General features: G+C 39.3%; 1 protein-coding gene across 1 annotated transcript in view; it reads left to right on the top strand.

Moving 5' to 3' along the window:
* Window positions 1-18,679, top strand: part of WDR11 (WD repeat domain 11) — a 60,022-nt gene that overhangs the window by 22,915 nt on the left and 18,428 nt on the right. Inside the window, exons 12-16 of the mRNA XM_077779498.1 lie at window positions 7,399-7,505; window positions 9,449-9,524; window positions 14,031-14,139; window positions 15,944-16,068; window positions 16,994-17,141. Of these exons, the coding sequence (XP_077635624.1) occupies window positions 7,399-7,505; window positions 9,449-9,524; window positions 14,031-14,139; window positions 15,944-16,068; window positions 16,994-17,141 (565 nt within the window). The remainder of the gene's footprint in view (window positions 1-7,398; window positions 7,506-9,448; window positions 9,525-14,030; window positions 14,140-15,943; window positions 16,069-16,993; window positions 17,142-18,679) is intronic.

Genomic DNA, 18,679 nt, shown 5'->3' with positions numbered 1-18,679 from the left:
AATAGTTTGTTTTTCATTTCTTTCCATCATTAAGACTATTCCTGCAAAATTTGAATCAAGTCATTTTAATTATTAACAAATCTTATTTGTTTTTTGTTTAAACACCGTGAGAAAAGGACCAAACCGCATGGCATTTCTTCTTTCATTTTGAGGTGTGATGTGTTATATGAGTTCTGTGCATTCAGAGATAATCTGCGGGAAGAAGGTTGCTTCCTGTTTGAGTGTGCAGGCATAGCTGTTCCAGAGCATCATCATCATTTTGTTGACAGTGTGGCTGCTTTTCTTTCTTTGCCCCCGCACAGGTAGATTGCGAAGTGATGCGTGTATACTATACTTACTACATTTCTACTATTTTTTGGTCTTTTAACAAATGTAAGAGAGGCACTTTTCTGTCCTTAGTACATTGTATAATTATAGGTCTCATGCATGTGTTAAAATTCGTATGACCCCTTATTGAACACGGTATTCTGAGTAGTTGCATTTTCCGAATGGGGAAGGGTTAGCCCTTCAAGTATCACAACTTCTGATTGTGATGGAAGTTCTGGAGAAGCTTACCTTGCCCTCAGGTGTTGTCTGTGGTGCAGCCCAGATGACTGGTGGTTCCCCCTTATGCTGTGCCCTCCAGCAGCCTTCACTACCTTTCTGCGGGTCGTAATGTCTTCAGAATCACTAGGATGTTGGGTGCAGTGACACAGGCCTGAGTTTGGTCCATTTCAGGCTCACGTTCACCTTCTTTCTCTTCTTCCAGTAGACCCTTCTGCCACTGCTGCTACCTGCTCTCACCCGCTCTTGTCTGCATTTCTTCTCTTGGCTTTTCCTTTTCACTCTTGCCTTTGGGTGTCGTGTTTCCTTCTGTGGGTGACACCAGCCAGTCCAACTCTCCATTTAATCAGAACTTGTTCTGAGGATTGTGTTAAGGATTAATACTTTGCATGACCATTTCATTGAATCCCTAGTACAACTTTATGTGGTAGGCACTGTTTTTAATTTCCATTTTACAGAAGAAACTCAGTATTGTAATCTGTGAAAAAGTAGATGGAATTTAATCTGGGCCTTTCAAGCTTCAGAACTGACCTTTGTTTATAACATATGCTACATCTCCAGCTAAAAAAAATGCACGTAGCACACATTTTGGCAATAAGATGAAAATGTTGACTGAGTCAGGATTCATGCTAAGAATCCCTACCTGCTGCTGGAAAATCAGGTCATTTTCATTTTTTTCTAAACACTGGAATCTTTAATAAAGACTCAATAGCTAGTTTATCAGCAAGCTGTTTTAAATATGATTTGTTATCCTGCATTAGTCATGTGGTAGATGCCACTAGGTACGTGACTTACACATGCTGTGATAATATTTGTTATTGAATGATGCTGAAATATAAAGTGTTACTTGGGATACCAAATAATGGATGTGCTACTCAGGCTGATGTTGTGAATGATCACATAAACGTGCTCCTTTTTATTTTAACTTTACTTATTTTGAGAGAGCGAGCTCGAGCATGGGAGGGGCAGAGAGAGGGAGAGAGAAAATCCCTAGCAGCCTCCATGCTGTCAGTGCAGAGCCCCCATGTGGGGCTCGATCCCACAAACCACAAGATCATGACCATAGTCGAAATCAAGAGTCAGTCGCTTTACCGACTGAGTCACCCAGGCGCCCCTCCATTTTTTAATATGAATTTTCCTTCTTAATTGCCATCTTGAAAATAATTCACATTTATATCCAGAGATGATGCCCAGGAGGATGCTAAAATCCTGCCATCTTTGTGTTTCTATTAATGCAATTATAGTATTACGATTAAAATCCATTATGAAAATTCCACAGATGTGTTACAAAACTGCTGAACTTATTAGCAATAAACCCAGTAATTCTAGATATTTGTATGCAAATTTAGGCCAACTTTTAGAAAGTTGTTTTTACCTTGTACTAAATGTGTTTTTAAAAACCACTTGCTCACATACTGTGAATCTTATGCACACACACGGGCCCNGGGGCTGCCTCTCTGCAGATAGCTGTGTTTGTGTGTTGTTTTTAAAGCCATGATGGTTTAGCCAGTTATGCTTTATAGATATGTACTGAGTGTCTTCCGTACTCGTGTAACAAAACCTTGGATGCTTATATCCAGGAGAAGAAAAAACCTAGAAGTAAATAAGTAGAACATGTAGGTTTTCTTAGATCATTAGTTTGTGTCTTTGTCCAGTAGGCTACATTTATGATAATAAAGCACAATACCATTTTAGTGTCAAAACTTACTACAGCAGTAGTTTATATGGCTATAAGAATGTTGACTGCCTCTGTATTACTTTGAGCAAATTGAGTGATTTTTGGAAAGTAAAATAATCTCTCTTTTGTCTGTAATTTTGCACAAGTTAGTTTCATGGGATTGTAGAACTTTAAGGCCTTCCCGAGGTGGGTGGCCCCCGCCCCCCATGACCGCCAGCCACCCAGTGTCAAGAAGTAGCCTTTGCAGCAGCCCCAATAGAAGCCATCAGGCCAGGAAGAACCCAGAGTACCTGCCCACAGAGTCTACAGCTACAGTTGTTCACTAGTTAAGAATCCAACAGGACAATCCTAGGTCGAGTCAGAAAATGAACTACTCTTCTTAGGAGTTTTAATAGAGCTCAGTGTGTGGTTAAACTGTGGTTTCTAATCCTGAGAGCAGTGTGGCGCTCGCCCTGTTTGACAAGAGTTTTCATTCTTTTCTGTTGAGAAATAATCCCGCCCTTATCTAGTCTTCTTTGAAGTCCAACTTAATTTTTATTTTCTTCAGTTGATCAGTAGAAATCAGATAGAAAAGCTGCGGCTGGACCCTGCTCAGAGGCAGCAAGCTCGTGGTGCTGGATTACAAGTAAGCAGCCATGCCACGTTCTTGTCTACACTCCACGCTGGGGTGTCTTATAAACAGTGGGGAACGGGCTGCACACATGTGGTGCAGGCATAAGGAGCAGCGCCAGCCCTTCCTCGGGTGCCTTCACTGAATCCCGCAGAACCCACTGAGTGCCCGTCATGTGCGTGGAGAGGCCTAATGTGGCGCCTCCTCCCTTCAGAGAATGGGAGCCAGTGCAGTGTGCTCTGCCGGCTGCACTGCTCCCTCAAGTTGTGTCCACTTTCAGGCAGCACCCTGTTTGCCCTTTGGGTGTCAGCAGGCCCTGGAGACCAGATTCCATGTGGTTCTCACAGGCTCCCATGGAACGCTGTAACACTGTCTTTTGTAACAAGGAACCCAGAACACACTTCTGCAGTGTCTTCTGTCTGCTAGATCGTCAGCTCCAGAAGGCAGTAGTCACACCCGACTCATTTCACCATGTGCTCTCAGCACCAGGCACAGTGTCGGGTTCACACTGGGCATTTCACAGACACATCTGTAAAAATGACGGACGAAGAGGGGGCCTGGGATGCTTGGTGTCCCGAGACCGTGGCCTCACTGTGCTGGAGCACAGGTGTTCAGATGGCCAGCGACAGGCCTCGAAGGGCGCGTCTTCGGTTTCTGTCGGTCAACAGATCTGCTCAGAGCTACCAGACTTCCACAGAGGGCACAATAAGCCCAAAATGATTTCTCACTTCTTTTGTTCCCTCTAAGCAGAAAACTTCATGAGCACTGTGACATGCTAGGGAGGGGAAAGAAGCAAGAGACAATGAAGATTTTCAGTGAATGGTTAACCAAATTTCTAGTGTATTCACCAGAGGTGTGGTTTGAGTTTAGTAAATGAGGAGACTTCACCAAGAAAATAGGGCTTGGCTTAGATCGTGAATTAAGAATAGTAATGATAATGATGGTACCTGCTCGTACATGCAGCACTTCCTATGTGCCAGGCATTCTTGACGTACACAGTGTTATGATTCCTGTGGTGATAACAGATAAGGTATAGAGAGAGCACAGAGCTGGAAGTGCTGAAGCCAGGATTTGAACTCAAGTAGAATTTGAAGAGGGAAGGAGAGAGGTCATTTCAGGCCAGGCATGGAAATTATTTATTTATTTATTTATTTATTAAAGTTTATTTTCAAGAGAGAGAGTGAGAGAAGCATGTGCATGAGAGGGGGAGGAGCAGAGAGAGAAGGGGACAGGATCCAAAGCAGACTTTGCACTGACAGCCTGACTGGGGCTCCAACTCACAAATCATTGAGGTCATGACTGGAGCCTAAGTTGGAATTCTAATGGACTGAGCCACCCAGGCGCCCCCAAGGCATGGAAATTCTTAAGAGCACTCAGTTTTAAGCAGCCTAATCTGAGTGTTTCAACACAAGTTTACACTTAAAGGGTTTCATCCTTGATAACTATGGCAGTTCCTTGGTCTAACAAATACTATTTTCAGTTCCTTTGGGATCGTCTTTCCTCTCTGAGAAAAGACAAATAGGTGGATACACAGGGGTCAGTAAGAAAAGTTACTATAGTTAAAGTGGCAGACAGAATTCAGAGGACTGAGAGATGAATTTGGTAGGATGAGCAAATGGCTGGATGGCCTTAGAAGTCACGTAGGCGTTCAGATATGATGCAGGAAGCCATCATATCTTCTTGGGCAAATGAGAGCCCTGTTCAGAACCGCATTTAATGCTAAATCTAGCAGTAGCTTTCAAATTGGAGTAGATATGGATAAACTTGATCGGGGTTAGCAAACATTTTCTCTACAGGACTTGATAGTAAATATTTTAGGCTTTGCAGGCCATAAAATTTCTATCACAATTAGCCAACTCTGTCATTATATCAGGAAAGCAGTCACAGATGACTGCTGTTAAACAGCAGTCATCCCATAAATGCTGCTGAGCAGTTGCATATAGAACAAAGGTTCAGCTTCCCTCCCAGCCAGCCTCTGTTACCTTGTAATCAAGGCAGGGCAATAGTACAGTATTTCTCCTTCTTCTTGTGATTCCGACGGTCCACTTGCCCTGTGTGTCCCCCCCTGCCCCGCCTCCAGGCTGTGTACGCCACGGTGGTAACACTCTGCAGATGTCCATGGGAGAACCCATGGACTCACCTCCTATCAGTTCCCATAAAGGAGACTCCCAGGCATCTGCTTGACAGGTTTCTGTCTTGTCATTTCTTTGAGATTTTTCTTTCGCACTTTTCTCTAATTAATACACCGTTCGGAACTCAAGCCGCTTCTAAATCTAACAGCCAAGTTCAAATTGTTTGCTTCAGGAATTCCTGCCTCATAGCCAACTAGGCCATTTGATGAAATTCTTCAGTGCACCCAACTTTATAAGCAGACTGGCTCAGAATATTGTTGTTTTTTTTTTAATAATTTTTCTTAATTTTTTAAGATTTAAGTGTAAGTTAGTAGATGTATAGTGTAATAATGATTTTAGGAATAGAATTCAGTGATTCATCATTTACATATAATACCTAGTGCTTATCCCAACAAGTGTCCCTCTGCCTATTTAGCCCATCCCCCCACCCAACATCCCGCCAGCAACCCTCAGTTTGTTCTCTGTATTTAAGAATCTCTTGCGGTTTGTCTCCCTCTCTGTTTTTACATAATTTTGCTTCCCTTCCCTGATGTTCATCTGTTTTGTATCTTAAATTCCACATACGAGTGAAATCATAATATTTTTCTTTCTCTGACTGACTTATTTCACTTAGCATATACACTCTGTTCTATACATGTAGTTGCAAATGGCAAGATTCCATTCTTTTTGATCGCCGAGTAATACTCCATTGTGTATATAAACCACATCTTCTTTATCGATTCATCAGCTGATGGACATTTGGGCTCTTTCCATACTTTGGTTATTGTCAGTAGTGTTGCTATAAACATTGGGGTGCATATGCCCCTTCCAATCAGCACTCCTGTATCCTTTGGATAAATACCTTGTAATGCAGTTGCTGGGTCGTAGGGTAATTCTATTTTAAATTTCCTGAGGAGCCTCCATACTGTTTTCCAGAGTGGCTGCACCAGTTTGCATTCCCACCAGCAGTGCAAAAGGGTTCCTCCTTTTCCACGTCTGTCATTGCCTGAGTTGTTAATGTCAGCCATTCTGACAGGTGTGAGGTGGTACCTCATTGTGGTTTTGATTTGTATTTCCCTGATGGTGAGTGATGTTGAGCATTTTTTCATGTGTCTGTTAGCCATCTGGATGTCTTCTTTGGAAAAGTATCTATTCATGTCTTTTGCCCATTTCTTCACTGGATTATTTGTTTTTTTAGGTATTGAGTTTGATAAGTTCTTTATAGATTTTAAATACCAACCCATTTGCAGATATCTTCTCCCATTCTGTCAGTTGCCTCTTAGTTTTGCTGCTTGTTTCCTTTGCTGTGCTGAAGCTTTTTATCTTGATGAGGTCCCAATAGTTCATTTTTGCTTTTATTTCCCTTACCTCTAGAGATATGTCAAGTAAGAAATTGCTGCAGCTGAGGTCAAAGAAGTTGTTGCCTGTTTTCTCCTCTACGATATTGATGGTTTCCTGTCTTATGTTTAGGTCTTTCATCCATTTTGAGTTTATTTTTGTGTATGGTGTAGAATGGTCCAGTTTCATTCTTCTGCATGTCGCTGTCCAGTTTTCCCAACACCATTTGCTGGGGACACTGTCTTTTTTCCATTGGGTATTCTTTCCTGCTTTGTCAAAGATTAGTTGGCCATACGTTTATGGGTCCATTTCTGGGTTCTCTGTTCTGTGCTGTTGATCTATGTGTCTGTTTTTGTGCCAGTACCATTGTGTCTTGATGATTACAGTCTTGTAATACAGCTTGTAGTCCGAAGTTGTGATGCCTCAAGCTTTGGTTTTCTTTTTCAGGATTGCTTTGGCTATTTAGGGTCTTTTCTGGTTCCATACAAATTTTAGGATTATTTGTTCTAGCTCTGTGAAGAAAGCTGGTGTTATTTGATATTTGATAGGGATTGCTCAGAATATTTCTATACCACACTTTCTTAAGCAGTGGAATCCTTGGAAGTTACTGTGATATGTGACTCTCTCCTTTGCCAGACTTTAATAGTCATTTTAATGTTGCTATGAATCCTGGTAACTAAACTACCTTATCATTACATTTGGAGATGAAGTTTTAATTAGAAATAATTTCACGTATATTGGAAATATATGGTAATTAGGCTCAAATGAAAGGTCATGTTAATATTTATTGTTTCTTTTTTTTAAATGTTTGTTTATTTTTGAGAGAGAGAGATGACACGCAGCGCAAGCAGGGGAGGGGCAGAGAGTGAGTTAGACTCTGAAGCAGGCTGAGCTTTCAGCAGAGCCCGACGCAGGGCTCGAGCTCACAAACCATGAGATCATGGCCTGAGCTGAAGTTGGACCCTTAACTAACTGGGCCACCCAGGTGCCCCTAATATTATTATTTTTTAATTAACTTGTGTAATAAAATTTAGGTCTTAGGAAAAACTTGCTTTTCAACTAAGTTTTTCAAACGAAAAAGGGTATTTCACTAAACTCTACTTAATTTCTCACTTTAGGGGTATCGAATGGACAAGTTTGACTGGTTTTCTTTCCTTTGCTACTTCAACACCAAACAATGTGGGATTAGTGAGAAATGAACTTCAGCTGGTTGATCTTCCAACAGGTTTGTGTAGTCTATTAAAAGATTGAAGATGGTTTGTCAGATTGATCAAAGATGTTGCTGCTCATAAAACATGCTCCGGAAAACTTTCTTTCAATTGGAGTTTTTTCTTATATCCTGTATTTGTATATTCATTTTGTTGTAGTTTTGTCTATAGTAATTGCCCTAGAAAGATTTGTTTGTATGCAGATTTATGTTAATATAAATGTATAGTAAATGAATGCATAGTAAATGGTATACCGTTAGCCTGAACAGACTGATTCATGATTAAATATGCTATCAGTTCTACTTTTAAGTACATTATTAGAGATAACCAGAAGAACGGTTTCAAAATCTTTGTATTAGGCTTTATTAGATTCTCTTCTAAAACTTTTGGCCTTTGTAGGAAAACCTTTATAAATTTTTAGGTAAGGATTATCTTTAAGTGCTCGTATTTAAAACTTTTGATAGTCTCTGGCTGACTGAATGGGGAAATTTGAGAGTTTAAAGACTTTACAATAGGAAGCATTCCAGTAACTTGTTCAGAAGTTTAAAAACTTACAGTCCAATGAGTTTCAAAATGAAGAACTTGAAGGAAGAATAAGGTGAGAGTTTCAAATTTTTTTATGGCACATGCATGATTTCAAATAGAATTCATAGCAAAATAGTCTGGAGATCCTTTAAAATGATGTAGCAATGAGAATATATATGTAGATAGTTTAACCCTAGGATAACGTGTGTGTGTGTGTGTGTGTGTGTGTGTACATGCATGTGTAGTAAATCAGGTATATGGTTGTTTCCCTGTATTTTCAGTATGTGTCTCCAGGATATGGTTATTCCTACTTCTCAGAGTACGTTGCTACACCTCAGGGAGTTAGCCCCACTGGGGTCCAGTGTTCTGGTCCAGTGTTCTGGTCTCATTGGAAGTGACCTGCCCAGTAAACCTTGCCCCCAGGTGGGGGTTTCTCTAATTACATGGTAGCCTAGGGGTGAAGTGCTGTTTACTAGCGTCATTCATTTTTTTCCATTTTTTCCAATCACCTCAAGTTCAAGACTGTTAGTTAACTTAAAATCTTTCTATCCCATGTTTATTTTTGAGGAACAAATTTCTAAGTCATAGTTACTGACTTGCTTAAGTGGAATATTTGACTTCCTAGATTATAGACTTTTTTATAACCTTGTCTTCTAAGGAGGGCAGCCGACCAGCAGAGTCAGGAAAGGGTGTGGGGTGTTTGGCAAATAAGAACAGGGCGATCCCATTTGATGGCACAGAGGGGCAGGGAGGCATGCGGGCATTCAGTTGTCTTTGGTTACATTCTCTCTCTTGTTTCATGTAAGTAAAAAGTGGGAAAAATTATTAAAATATATTTGTTCAGACATAAAATAGAATTTGTATTTTTTAGTGACAGAAAATCATTTAGCTTCTATGGCAGTTAACTTATCATTCCCCAATTTGAGTGTGGAGAGACTTTTGATAGGAACACGTCAAAGTCTTTCAGTTGAGCATTGTTCATGGGACAAGGAATCTTAAAACCTGTTTAGAGAGTTTTCCCTGCTAGTTAGTTTTGTGAGCATGAAAATATTTGTTACCTTAAATATACCAGTAGTTTTTATAGTAGACAATTCCTTTACCATAGATGCACTGAAACTTTAGACATTGATTTCGAAATTTCTAAAGTGTAACTATTTGTAAGAAACCACTGAAGGTATTCAGAAACCTCTGTAACAAAGGAAAGTATCTTTTTATAAAATAGGTAAATACAAGTAATCTATTATTGGTCTTTAACTTGTAAAACTTCTAAGAACATGTTTTAAATTTAGAGTAATTGAAATAGCTTAGAAGCAGGTGGAAGAATGAATGGGAGAGTAGAGGCAGCACAGATCAGATTCCATTGGTACATATTGGTTCTTGTGTCTTACATGTTTTATCTGTTTTTTTTACATTTCTTTAATATTTGCAATTAAAGGTAGGAGCATTGCTTTTCGCGGTGAACGAGGCAATGATGAGTCACCCATCGAAATGATTAAAGTATCTCATTTGAAGTAAGTATGAAACAAAAAAATCTGTAGTGTTATCACAATAGAATCTTAAAGATTTCTTTTAATCCTGAAGAAAGTATGCGTATAGAGTTTCTTAGTGATAATAAATGGTGTTATGTGGTTATATCCAAGAAAATATTTTGGTTACAAAATTAAATTGCTATTGTTTTTAATTTCTTTTTTTTTTTTTCAATGTTTATTTCTTTTGAGAGCGAGACAAAGAGAGAGAATCCTAAGCAGGCTCTGCACTGCCAATGCAAAGCCCGACATAGGGCTCTATCCCACAAACTGTGAGATCATGACCTGTGCTGAAATTAAGATTTGGACACTCAACCAGCTGAGCCACTCAGGCACCACCCCTGTTGCTTTTAATTTCTGCTTCTTAAAAAGATAACATTTCATTAGATTGATAAAACCAGGAATCGTGGTTTGTTCTGCTATAGCTATATTGATGTAAATACCTATCACCCACTAAGAAAATGTTATTTGTTATCTAATGAAATTCTTATGAGTTTCTATCTCAGCATGGGTTTGTTGAGTGAAAGAACTGATTTTTTTTTTGCTTATAATTTTAATTTTAGTAAGTTTTGAGTTTTTCATTCCAAGAGAAAATACATGTAAAGCAAGATTATTAAACATAGAGACTGTGGGGTGCCTGGTGGCTCAGTCGGTTGAGCATCTGACCTCAGCTCAGGTCATGATCTCACAGTTTGTGGGTTTGAGCCCCATGTTGGGCTCTGTGCTGACAGCTCCGGGCCTGGAGCCTGCTTCAGGTTCTGTGTCTTCCTCTCTCTCTGCCCCTCCTCCACTAATACTGTCTCTCTGTCTCAAAAATAAACATTAAAAAAAAATTTAAACATAGAGACTGAATGAAAACCAATCAGAAGAACAAAGAAAGAAAGAGTAAGTTCTCCAAATTAGTTTTCCAAATTGCTTTAGCTTTTCTAGGATCTTTGCATTACCATATAAATTTTAAAATCAGTTTCTCAGTTTTACCAAAAAAAGCTGCCTGGGATTTTGATTGGGATTGCATTGAATCCATAGATCAATGTGGGAAAGAATTGACATCTTAATAGGTTTTATGATTCATGAACATGGTGTCTCTCTTCACTTATTTAGAGCTTTAGTGTCTTTTAGTAATATTTCTAGTAGCATTTATGTTGATTCCTTAGTATTTTCTATGTAGATATACTTTACTGTTGTTTGCCAGTGAAGATACTTCTACATGTCTGTTTTCTGGACTATACGCCTTTTTTCCCCTTGCTTTGCTGTACTGAGTAGGACCTCCAGTATGATGTTGAATAGAAATGATGAGAACTGACATCTTTGTTCTGTTTCTGGATCTTATGGAGAAAGTGTTGTCTTTCAATATTAAATATAATGTTGTAGATTTTTTGTAGGTGCCCTTTATTAGATTGAGGAAGTTTTCTACTCCTAGTTTGCTGAAATTTTCTATTGAGTAGGTGATGGATTTTGTCAGATGCTTTTTTTGCATTTATGGACATCATCATGATGGTGGGTTTTGTTTTAGTTTGGCTAATACGGTGAATTACATGGTCCTATTTTTCACGTTAAAACAACTTTACATCCCTGGGATAAATTTGTCATGGTCATGATATATTATTGGATTTGATTTGCTAATATTTTGATATATTCCTGAGTTTGATTTGCTGATGTTTTATTAAAGGTTTTTTGCATCTGTGCTCATGAAAGATACTGACCTAGTTTCCATGTAATATCCTTGTCTGGTATAACTATTTAGGGTTTGTTTTTTTGTTTTTCCCCAATGAACTTTGGTAGTTAGTGTCTTTCAAGAAGTCTGTCCATTTCAATGAGATTGTTCAATTTATTGATTAAAAACTTGGTCATGATACTCTCTTAATGTCTATTTCTTCTGAATGATGGCTCTTCCATTCCTGATATCAGTAAATTACGTTGACCAATTTTGTTGATGTTGTCAAAGAAACTCGTTTAGTTTAATTTTTCTCTATGGTTTTCTAGTTTTTGTTTCATCGAGTACCATAGATATCTTTTTTTTTCCCTGCTTACTTTGGGCTTAATATGTTTTTTCTCTAGTTTCTTAAGATAAAACCATAGATGGTTGAATTAAGGTTTTTCTTGAAAATTTAATATAAGCATTTAATGTTATATAAGAATTACTTTTTCTGTACCTTACACATTTTGATGTGATGAGTTTTCATTTAATTCACTGTATAATTTTTTTTAATATTTATTTTTGAGAGAGAGAATGTGAGCAGGGGGAGGGGCAGAAGAGAGAAGGAGACACAGAATCTGAAGCAGGCTCCAGGCTCTGAGCTGTCAGCACAGAGCCCTATGCGGGGCTCGAACTCACAAACTGTGAGATCATGACCTGAGCTGAAGTCTAATGCTTAGTCGACTGAGCCACCCGTGCACCCCATGATATTTTAACACTTCCATGGGATATTTAGAGATACATGGTTTAATTTCAAAATATTTAGGGGTTTTCCAGGTATCTTTCTGTTAATTTGTGATTTCAGTTAGGGTCAGAGAGCATATTTTATATTATTTTAGTCTTTATAAATTTAATGTGTTTGTTATGTGGCCCAGAATGTGGTCTGTCTTAGGGAATGTGCTATATGCACTTGAAAAGATTGTGTGTTCTGCTGTTTTTGATTAGAATATTGTGTAAATGTGAGTTCAGGTTGGTTGGTAGTTATTCAAGTCTCATATTCATACTGATTTTCTGCCAGCTTTTCTATCTATTACTGAGAGAGGAATGTTGAAATGAACTTTGTTCTGGATTTATTCCTCTTTTGTAGAACTTGAGCTCTTGCTTTGAACCTCTGCTCTTAGGTACATGTGTATTTGGTATTATTATTATTATGTCCTTTTGATTAACTGACTTCTTTATCATTGTGAAGTATCCTGTTTATTTTTGGCAATTCTTTATTCAGAAGTAGGCCAGATTTGTCTGATTAGTTAGCCACTCCAGCTTTCTTTTCACTAAAGTTTGCATGGTGTATCTTTTTCTTCCTTTTACTTGTGTCTTATCTATGTCTTTACATTTAAAGTTGATTTCTTCTAGAAAGCATGTAGTTTGAGCCTGTTTTTCTATTTGGTAATCTATATTTCAATGGCAGTGTTTAAATTATTCGTAATTTAATCATCAATGTGGCTTATGTTTACATCTACCACCTTGCTAGTTATTTTCTCTCTTTTTTAATTTAAAATGAATTAATAAGGATAGTTTTTAACTTCTTAGATTTAATTGCTAATATGTAAAATGTCAATTGTTACAAACCACATGAAAGTTCTTTGTGGGGAGTCCTCAAGAATTTTTACAAATGTAACAGAGTCTTGAGACAGAAAGTCTTCAGAAGTGCTCAGTTAAACTATTTGCACTCCATTCTCTTCTGTTTCCGGTCAGTCTTGACTCTACATACATCTGCTAAATCAGTGCATCTAAAATAACCGATCACTTTGTGCCTCCTATCCTAAAACCAGTAGTGATCCACTATTCTCTGCAGAATGAATCTTTTTATAACCTAGCATGGCATAGTCGACTGTGTTAGGTCTTTTATAATGTGATCCAAAATTCACACTTTAATCTTTCTCATGATGATTGCTCTCGCATGCTCTGCATTTCGGGTAGCATGACCCCCATTCTGTGTCCTTTCTTGTCATGGCCATTTGTCACATTTGTAACTCTGCCTAGAATGCCATTGCCTAATTGTCAAACTATATCTCCTTTTTCATAGTGAATCTTTACAGCATTCACCACATTTTGTCTTATCTTATTTACATGCCAGCCATTAGATGCCTTTATGTTAGATATAATAAAAAAGCAACATATTTCTTTGTATAATCCATCATGGTTTATAAAATTAATTCATGTATGCTCTCCCCTGTCCCCGCCCCCTTTTTATTCTTAGAGCATTCAGTGAGGGAGGTATAACAGGTGTTATTAACACCATTATAAAGATAAGTAGAATAAAACTCTAAAAGATTACATGGTTTGTCTGAGGCCATGTAATTATCAAGTGGCAGACTTTGTCCTGAGCGAGAGAACCTAAGTCCTTTGATGCACTGAGCATAGGGATCTTTCTGCTCTCACGTTTCCTCAGTGTCAGCATGATAGAAACTTTAGGAAAACCTTTACTTTTTCATTTAATTTTTACCATAGTCTGCATGCCAATTCATTGGGATAGGTAAGGGTATTCTCATGTCACATGCCAGAAAAGTAAATCCTTAGATGGTTACCATAAATTACTTCCCCAGGATGTAAACCTGTGCCTTTTTTTATTCTGCCTTCTGAGCTGGGCTTCTTACATAATTATGGCTCTATGGCTCTCAAAGGTCATCTTAGGCTTTTACCTTGTGACTATTAACCATGAGAACCAAATGTTAATTTATATTGTCTGTATTTAGAATGTGTCATGTGAGTTTTCTGGTTTACTCGACTTTTTATTTGTATTATGGCAAAAATTTTGCAATAAGGGGCTTATTTAGTAATTTTGTTTATTTCAGGCAGTATCTGGCAGTTGTATTCAAAGATAAACCCCTGGAGTTGTGGGATGTTAGGACTTGTACCATTCTTAGAGAGATGTCCAAAAACTTCCCTGCGGTAACTGCTTTGGTAAGTTCCAGCTGAAGAATGAAATGTTCTTCATGCATGAAGGCCATAAGCATGTATGTATGTGGTGGATATTTTTCTTTAGCTCGAATTGAAGTCATTACTGCCATGTATTTTCTTGTTAAAAATGTGTGTTCAGAGAAGATGATCTAAATACATGGAGATAACTCTTATTTTCTTGGATGGATTAAGATAATATTACATTACAATTTTACTTAGATATGTTGAGGAACATAATAAACATTCCAAAAGATTTATGAAAGGGTAAAGGTCATAATAGCTAACTCAGCCTTGAAAAAAGTGGAGGACAGTATTGGGAAAATGGTCTCACTTTATGGAGAAAAATACTGGACCCCTACCCAATACTCTGTTCAGAAGTGGGCTCCCCAGGATTCAAGACCAAAATGTAAAAACATAAAGCTATAAAATTAATATAGTCAAATAAAGAAGAGTATTTTTGCATTCTGGAAGCAGGAAAGGACAACAGAAGCTCAAACCAAAAGGCAAAAAAAGAAAAATTAATACATTCAATTACGTCAAGATTGAGGCTTTCTATTCAATGAAGGACACCAGTCTCAAAGTTAAATATAGAAGACCAGGTGGAAAAAGAAACTTACCAGTGTCTGAAACCACCAAAGGACGAACTAATGCCTGCAGGGGCTTGGGCTTGTGGGAGCTCCTGCACATATCCAGTGACAGGACAGGAACCCCCGTGGAAAGATGGCCGCAGGACGTGAGCAGTTCTTGAATGGTGGAGAAATGTAACAGCCCAGTAAGCATATGAAGAAAGATGCAAACACATCTGTTTTTAAAGATGGGCGAAATAAAATAACCATAATATAACTCTTAGGCTGACAAAAGCTGGGAAACCAGATGGCCTCAGATGTGGGTGTGGGACGGATTATGGAAATGCTTATGCACTACTGGTAAGAAAACAGACCAGTGAGGTGCTCTGCAGAGCAGACTGACCGCGCCTGGGCAGACAGACATCCCCTGTGTGCCAGCTCTTCAGCCCCTGGTCACAGAGGAGCTTCTGTGAGGGTTGTGACTGCAGGGTTATTTGTCGTGAGAGCTTGGAGGCAGTCTGGGTGTCCTTTGCTGAGACAACAGAGAGACTAAAAGTCAGCAATGCACTCATGGAGTATTGTATAGCATGCAGAAACAACAGAGGTGGGACTTAACATTGTGCTAAATGAGAAGCGTTAGAAACAGGGCAGGGTAGGACACAGTCCCATTTATGTGAGGTACAAACACATGCATGGAAAATAACTACCCATAAAGAATGTATGCACATGAGAGGGTGTTAGATTGAATGCATTAGACTAGGTGGGAATATAGAAGAATAAATAAGTAAAATGCGAGATTTGAGGTGCATCTATGGATGACAGTGGGCTGTGATGGGAGGAACGTGAATCTGACCTTGTGCACCTGCAGGGGAGAGGTAGAAGTAGGGAATAGGAAATACCATTATCATATTTATGATTTTCATTTTAAAGGAAAAAGAAATCATCAAAAAGTTAGACCTTTTGGAAGTTTGCCATTAAACTCTTCAACTTTAAGCTCTCATTAAAGATTAGAGGTAGAAGGAGGTAGAGGTAGATTATTAAAATCTGCCTTAGGCACCCATTAAAACGCATTCATTCATTCCACCTTTCTGTAAACAGATAAAAGCTAAGAACAAATTGTGAATCATGTGCAGTAATAAGATGCGATGCCAGGCAGTGGCGAGTGTGCCCGGCTGTTCTGGAAAGATTCTTTGACAGAAGTAAACTGAGCACTTCTAGGTGTGCCTGTCTTTGCTTCCCAGGAGTGGTCCCCCTCTCACAACTTGAAGAGCCTGAGGAAGAAACAGCTGGCCACCCGGGAGGCCATGGCCCGCCAGACAGTGGTCTCAGACGCAGAGCTGAGCGTCGTCGAGTCGTCCGTGATCAGGTGCCGTGTGCTGTTTCCTGCCTTTGTCATTTGGGACACTAGTGGCATCTTTGGGAACTTGAAAAGTGTCATCCAAAGGCATCGCTAGGAGCAAGGTGCACTCTGCTTTTGAACTTGGTTGTGCTTCAGTGCATACCTGGAAGACTGAAGTGAATTATATTATTTCATTTCTTAGTGCAGCCAGTAGCGTACACAGTAACACGTGTCAGCATCCACTAGCGAATCTGTTCCATCAACTTCAGCTTCTGAAATTCAAGTGACTGTAGCATGAACACCTAGAGAGAGCATATCTTCATTTTATGTATGCCAAAGAAAATATATAGAGAATTCTAGACGTATAGACTGTCCCCATCCCCCTTCCCATCAATTTTACAAATAAACAACTTCAAAAAGAATGATGGTCAAGGTAAGACCTCTCTTCTGCTGAAGAATGTTCTGCAGCAGAAATAGTGAAGAAGTTTCTTGTGAGTCTAGATGGCTGCACGCGTCTGGGTGCGGTGAGTGTTCTCTCACAGTTGACCACCTGGGGGCAGCTTGTGTGGTGTTATCGTTTTGGGGTTTTTTTCTCTTTTTTAAGAGAAAGCACACATGTGAGTGTGGGGGAGGGGCAGAGAGAGAAGGAGAGAGAGAGAATCTTAAGCAGGCTCCACGCTCAGCAAAGAACCCAAAGCAGGGTTCAATCCCACAACCCCTTGATCATGACCTGAGCTGAAATCAAGAGCTACCCAGGCGCCCCTAATTTGTGTTTTCATCTTATTAGCTGGGCAAAGATCAGTTTCAGCCTTTTGTTTTTTGTTTTATTTGTTTGTTTGTTTTTTGAAATCATTTTGGGCCTCTTATTAATGCATCTGCATTTTGGACAAGTTAATTAATTGTCACTCTGGGGAAAAGAAATATCTTTATCTTATTTCTCTCTATCCTAAAGCTTGTTGCAGGAGGCAGAAAGTAAATCCGAACTCAGTCAGAACATCTCTGCCCGGGAGCATTTTGTGTTTACCGATAATGACGGCCAAGTTTATCACCTCACCGTTGAAGGAAACTCAGTGAAAGATAGTGCTCGGATTCCACCAGATGTGAGTCCAACTCTTGGTTAAATCTTCATTAAGAGTTCTTATCAAAGATTTTGTTGATTCCATATTCAGTGAAGCCATAGTTGGGTTGTGAAGCTATTTCAGAAAAGCTTAATGTAAATAATAAACTTTACTGTTTAAGGAGATACTGTCATTGATAATAAACTTATCTCACACTGCTAGGGAATAACATTGTCACTACTTAGATTGAGTACTTACTACGTGCTACTTATTTTTCATCCCCTTAATAATCCATGAGGAACTATTTCCATTTTATCTGTGACAAAACTGAGAGACAATATGTAACTTTCCCAACGTTACCCAGGTTAGTGACATGGCGGTTCTCAACCCAGGTCTGTCGTCTGACTCCAGTGTCTCCCCTCTTTCTATCCCAGGCATTACCCTGAAGGACTTGACTTACAGTCTAGCACTATTTTGGGGTAATAGTAATCAGGTTGTAAGTGCAGTAGTGTTATTAATACTTACTAATTTATGTATCTCCTTCAGTGACTTTGTGAGATCCTCTGAGTTTTATAGTTCACAATTTGTGTCTGCACGCATCTCATAGGTTGTTTTTAATGGATAGATTAAGAAAATGTTTTTGTTAACTAATAACTATTATAATAGTTAAGTGGAGGCATGAGATGATGGCATATAATATATCTATTTATTTAAAATTGTTGTGTAAAAGTAGAATGTTTTAGTTGAATGCCTACCCCCATAGTTTGCAGGCAGCTCAGAGTCTCACGGGTTACAGTCAGGATGGCGGCTGGGGTGGAGGGTCCATTTCCAGATGGCTAACTCTTGTGGCCATTGCAAAATAATGCTGGCTGTTGACGAGCGGCCTCAGTCCTTCCTCATGGGGACCTCTCCACAGGGCTGTGTGCCTTCCTCCAGAGCGAGTGACCCAAGGGAACACAGAAAAAGCTGCAGTGTCTTTTAGGACCTCGTTTGAGAAAGCGCACTCCGCCATTTCCTCAGTGTGCTGTTGGTTCACGGAGCAGCCCTGCCCATCGTGGGATCGTGGGAGGCCCACCAGGCAGGCTCAGTGGGGCCTCGTAGAGGCTGCTGCCACATCTTCCGTGTAAACAACATGAGAAGAGTTGAGACCAGACAACCTTCTCCCCTAAAAATGGAAACTAACATGTGAAAGTACTTTTCAAGCCAGTTCCATTTTTACCATTTATATAGAACAGGGCATACCTGAGACTTAGTAATGTCTGTTTTGAACTTTCTCCACTGTCACTAGTTTTAAAGGATGAAAGTAGTAATGCGAGTGTGAAAGATTGATACTCGGTGGTCATAACAGGAAAGTAACTTACTTTAAGTGTTTGGAAAGGAAAACTGCTAAGGCGTGCAGACGCAAGATTTGCTGTGTCACGTAGCTGTCCTGTGGAGTCTGTCTGCTGCCTAGTAATACAGAAAGTTCCTCCTCTAGAAGCCCAGGGAACACGCCGTCCCACCTCTTCCCGTGCCAGCTGCAGGCAGCTCCGTCTCCTTCTAATCATGCCACATTTGCGATCAGGATAGAGAAACAATCC

This window comes from Crocuta crocuta, unplaced genomic scaffold (genome assembly GCF_008692635.1).
Source record: "Crocuta crocuta isolate KB4526 unplaced genomic scaffold, BGI_CrCroc_1.0 scaffold138, whole genome shotgun sequence".
NCBI classification, from domain to species: Eukaryota; Metazoa; Chordata; class Mammalia; order Carnivora; family Hyaenidae; genus Crocuta; species Crocuta crocuta.
The sequence above is the reverse complement of the archived record's forward strand: the minus strand, read 5'-3'. Positions and strand labels throughout refer to the sequence as shown.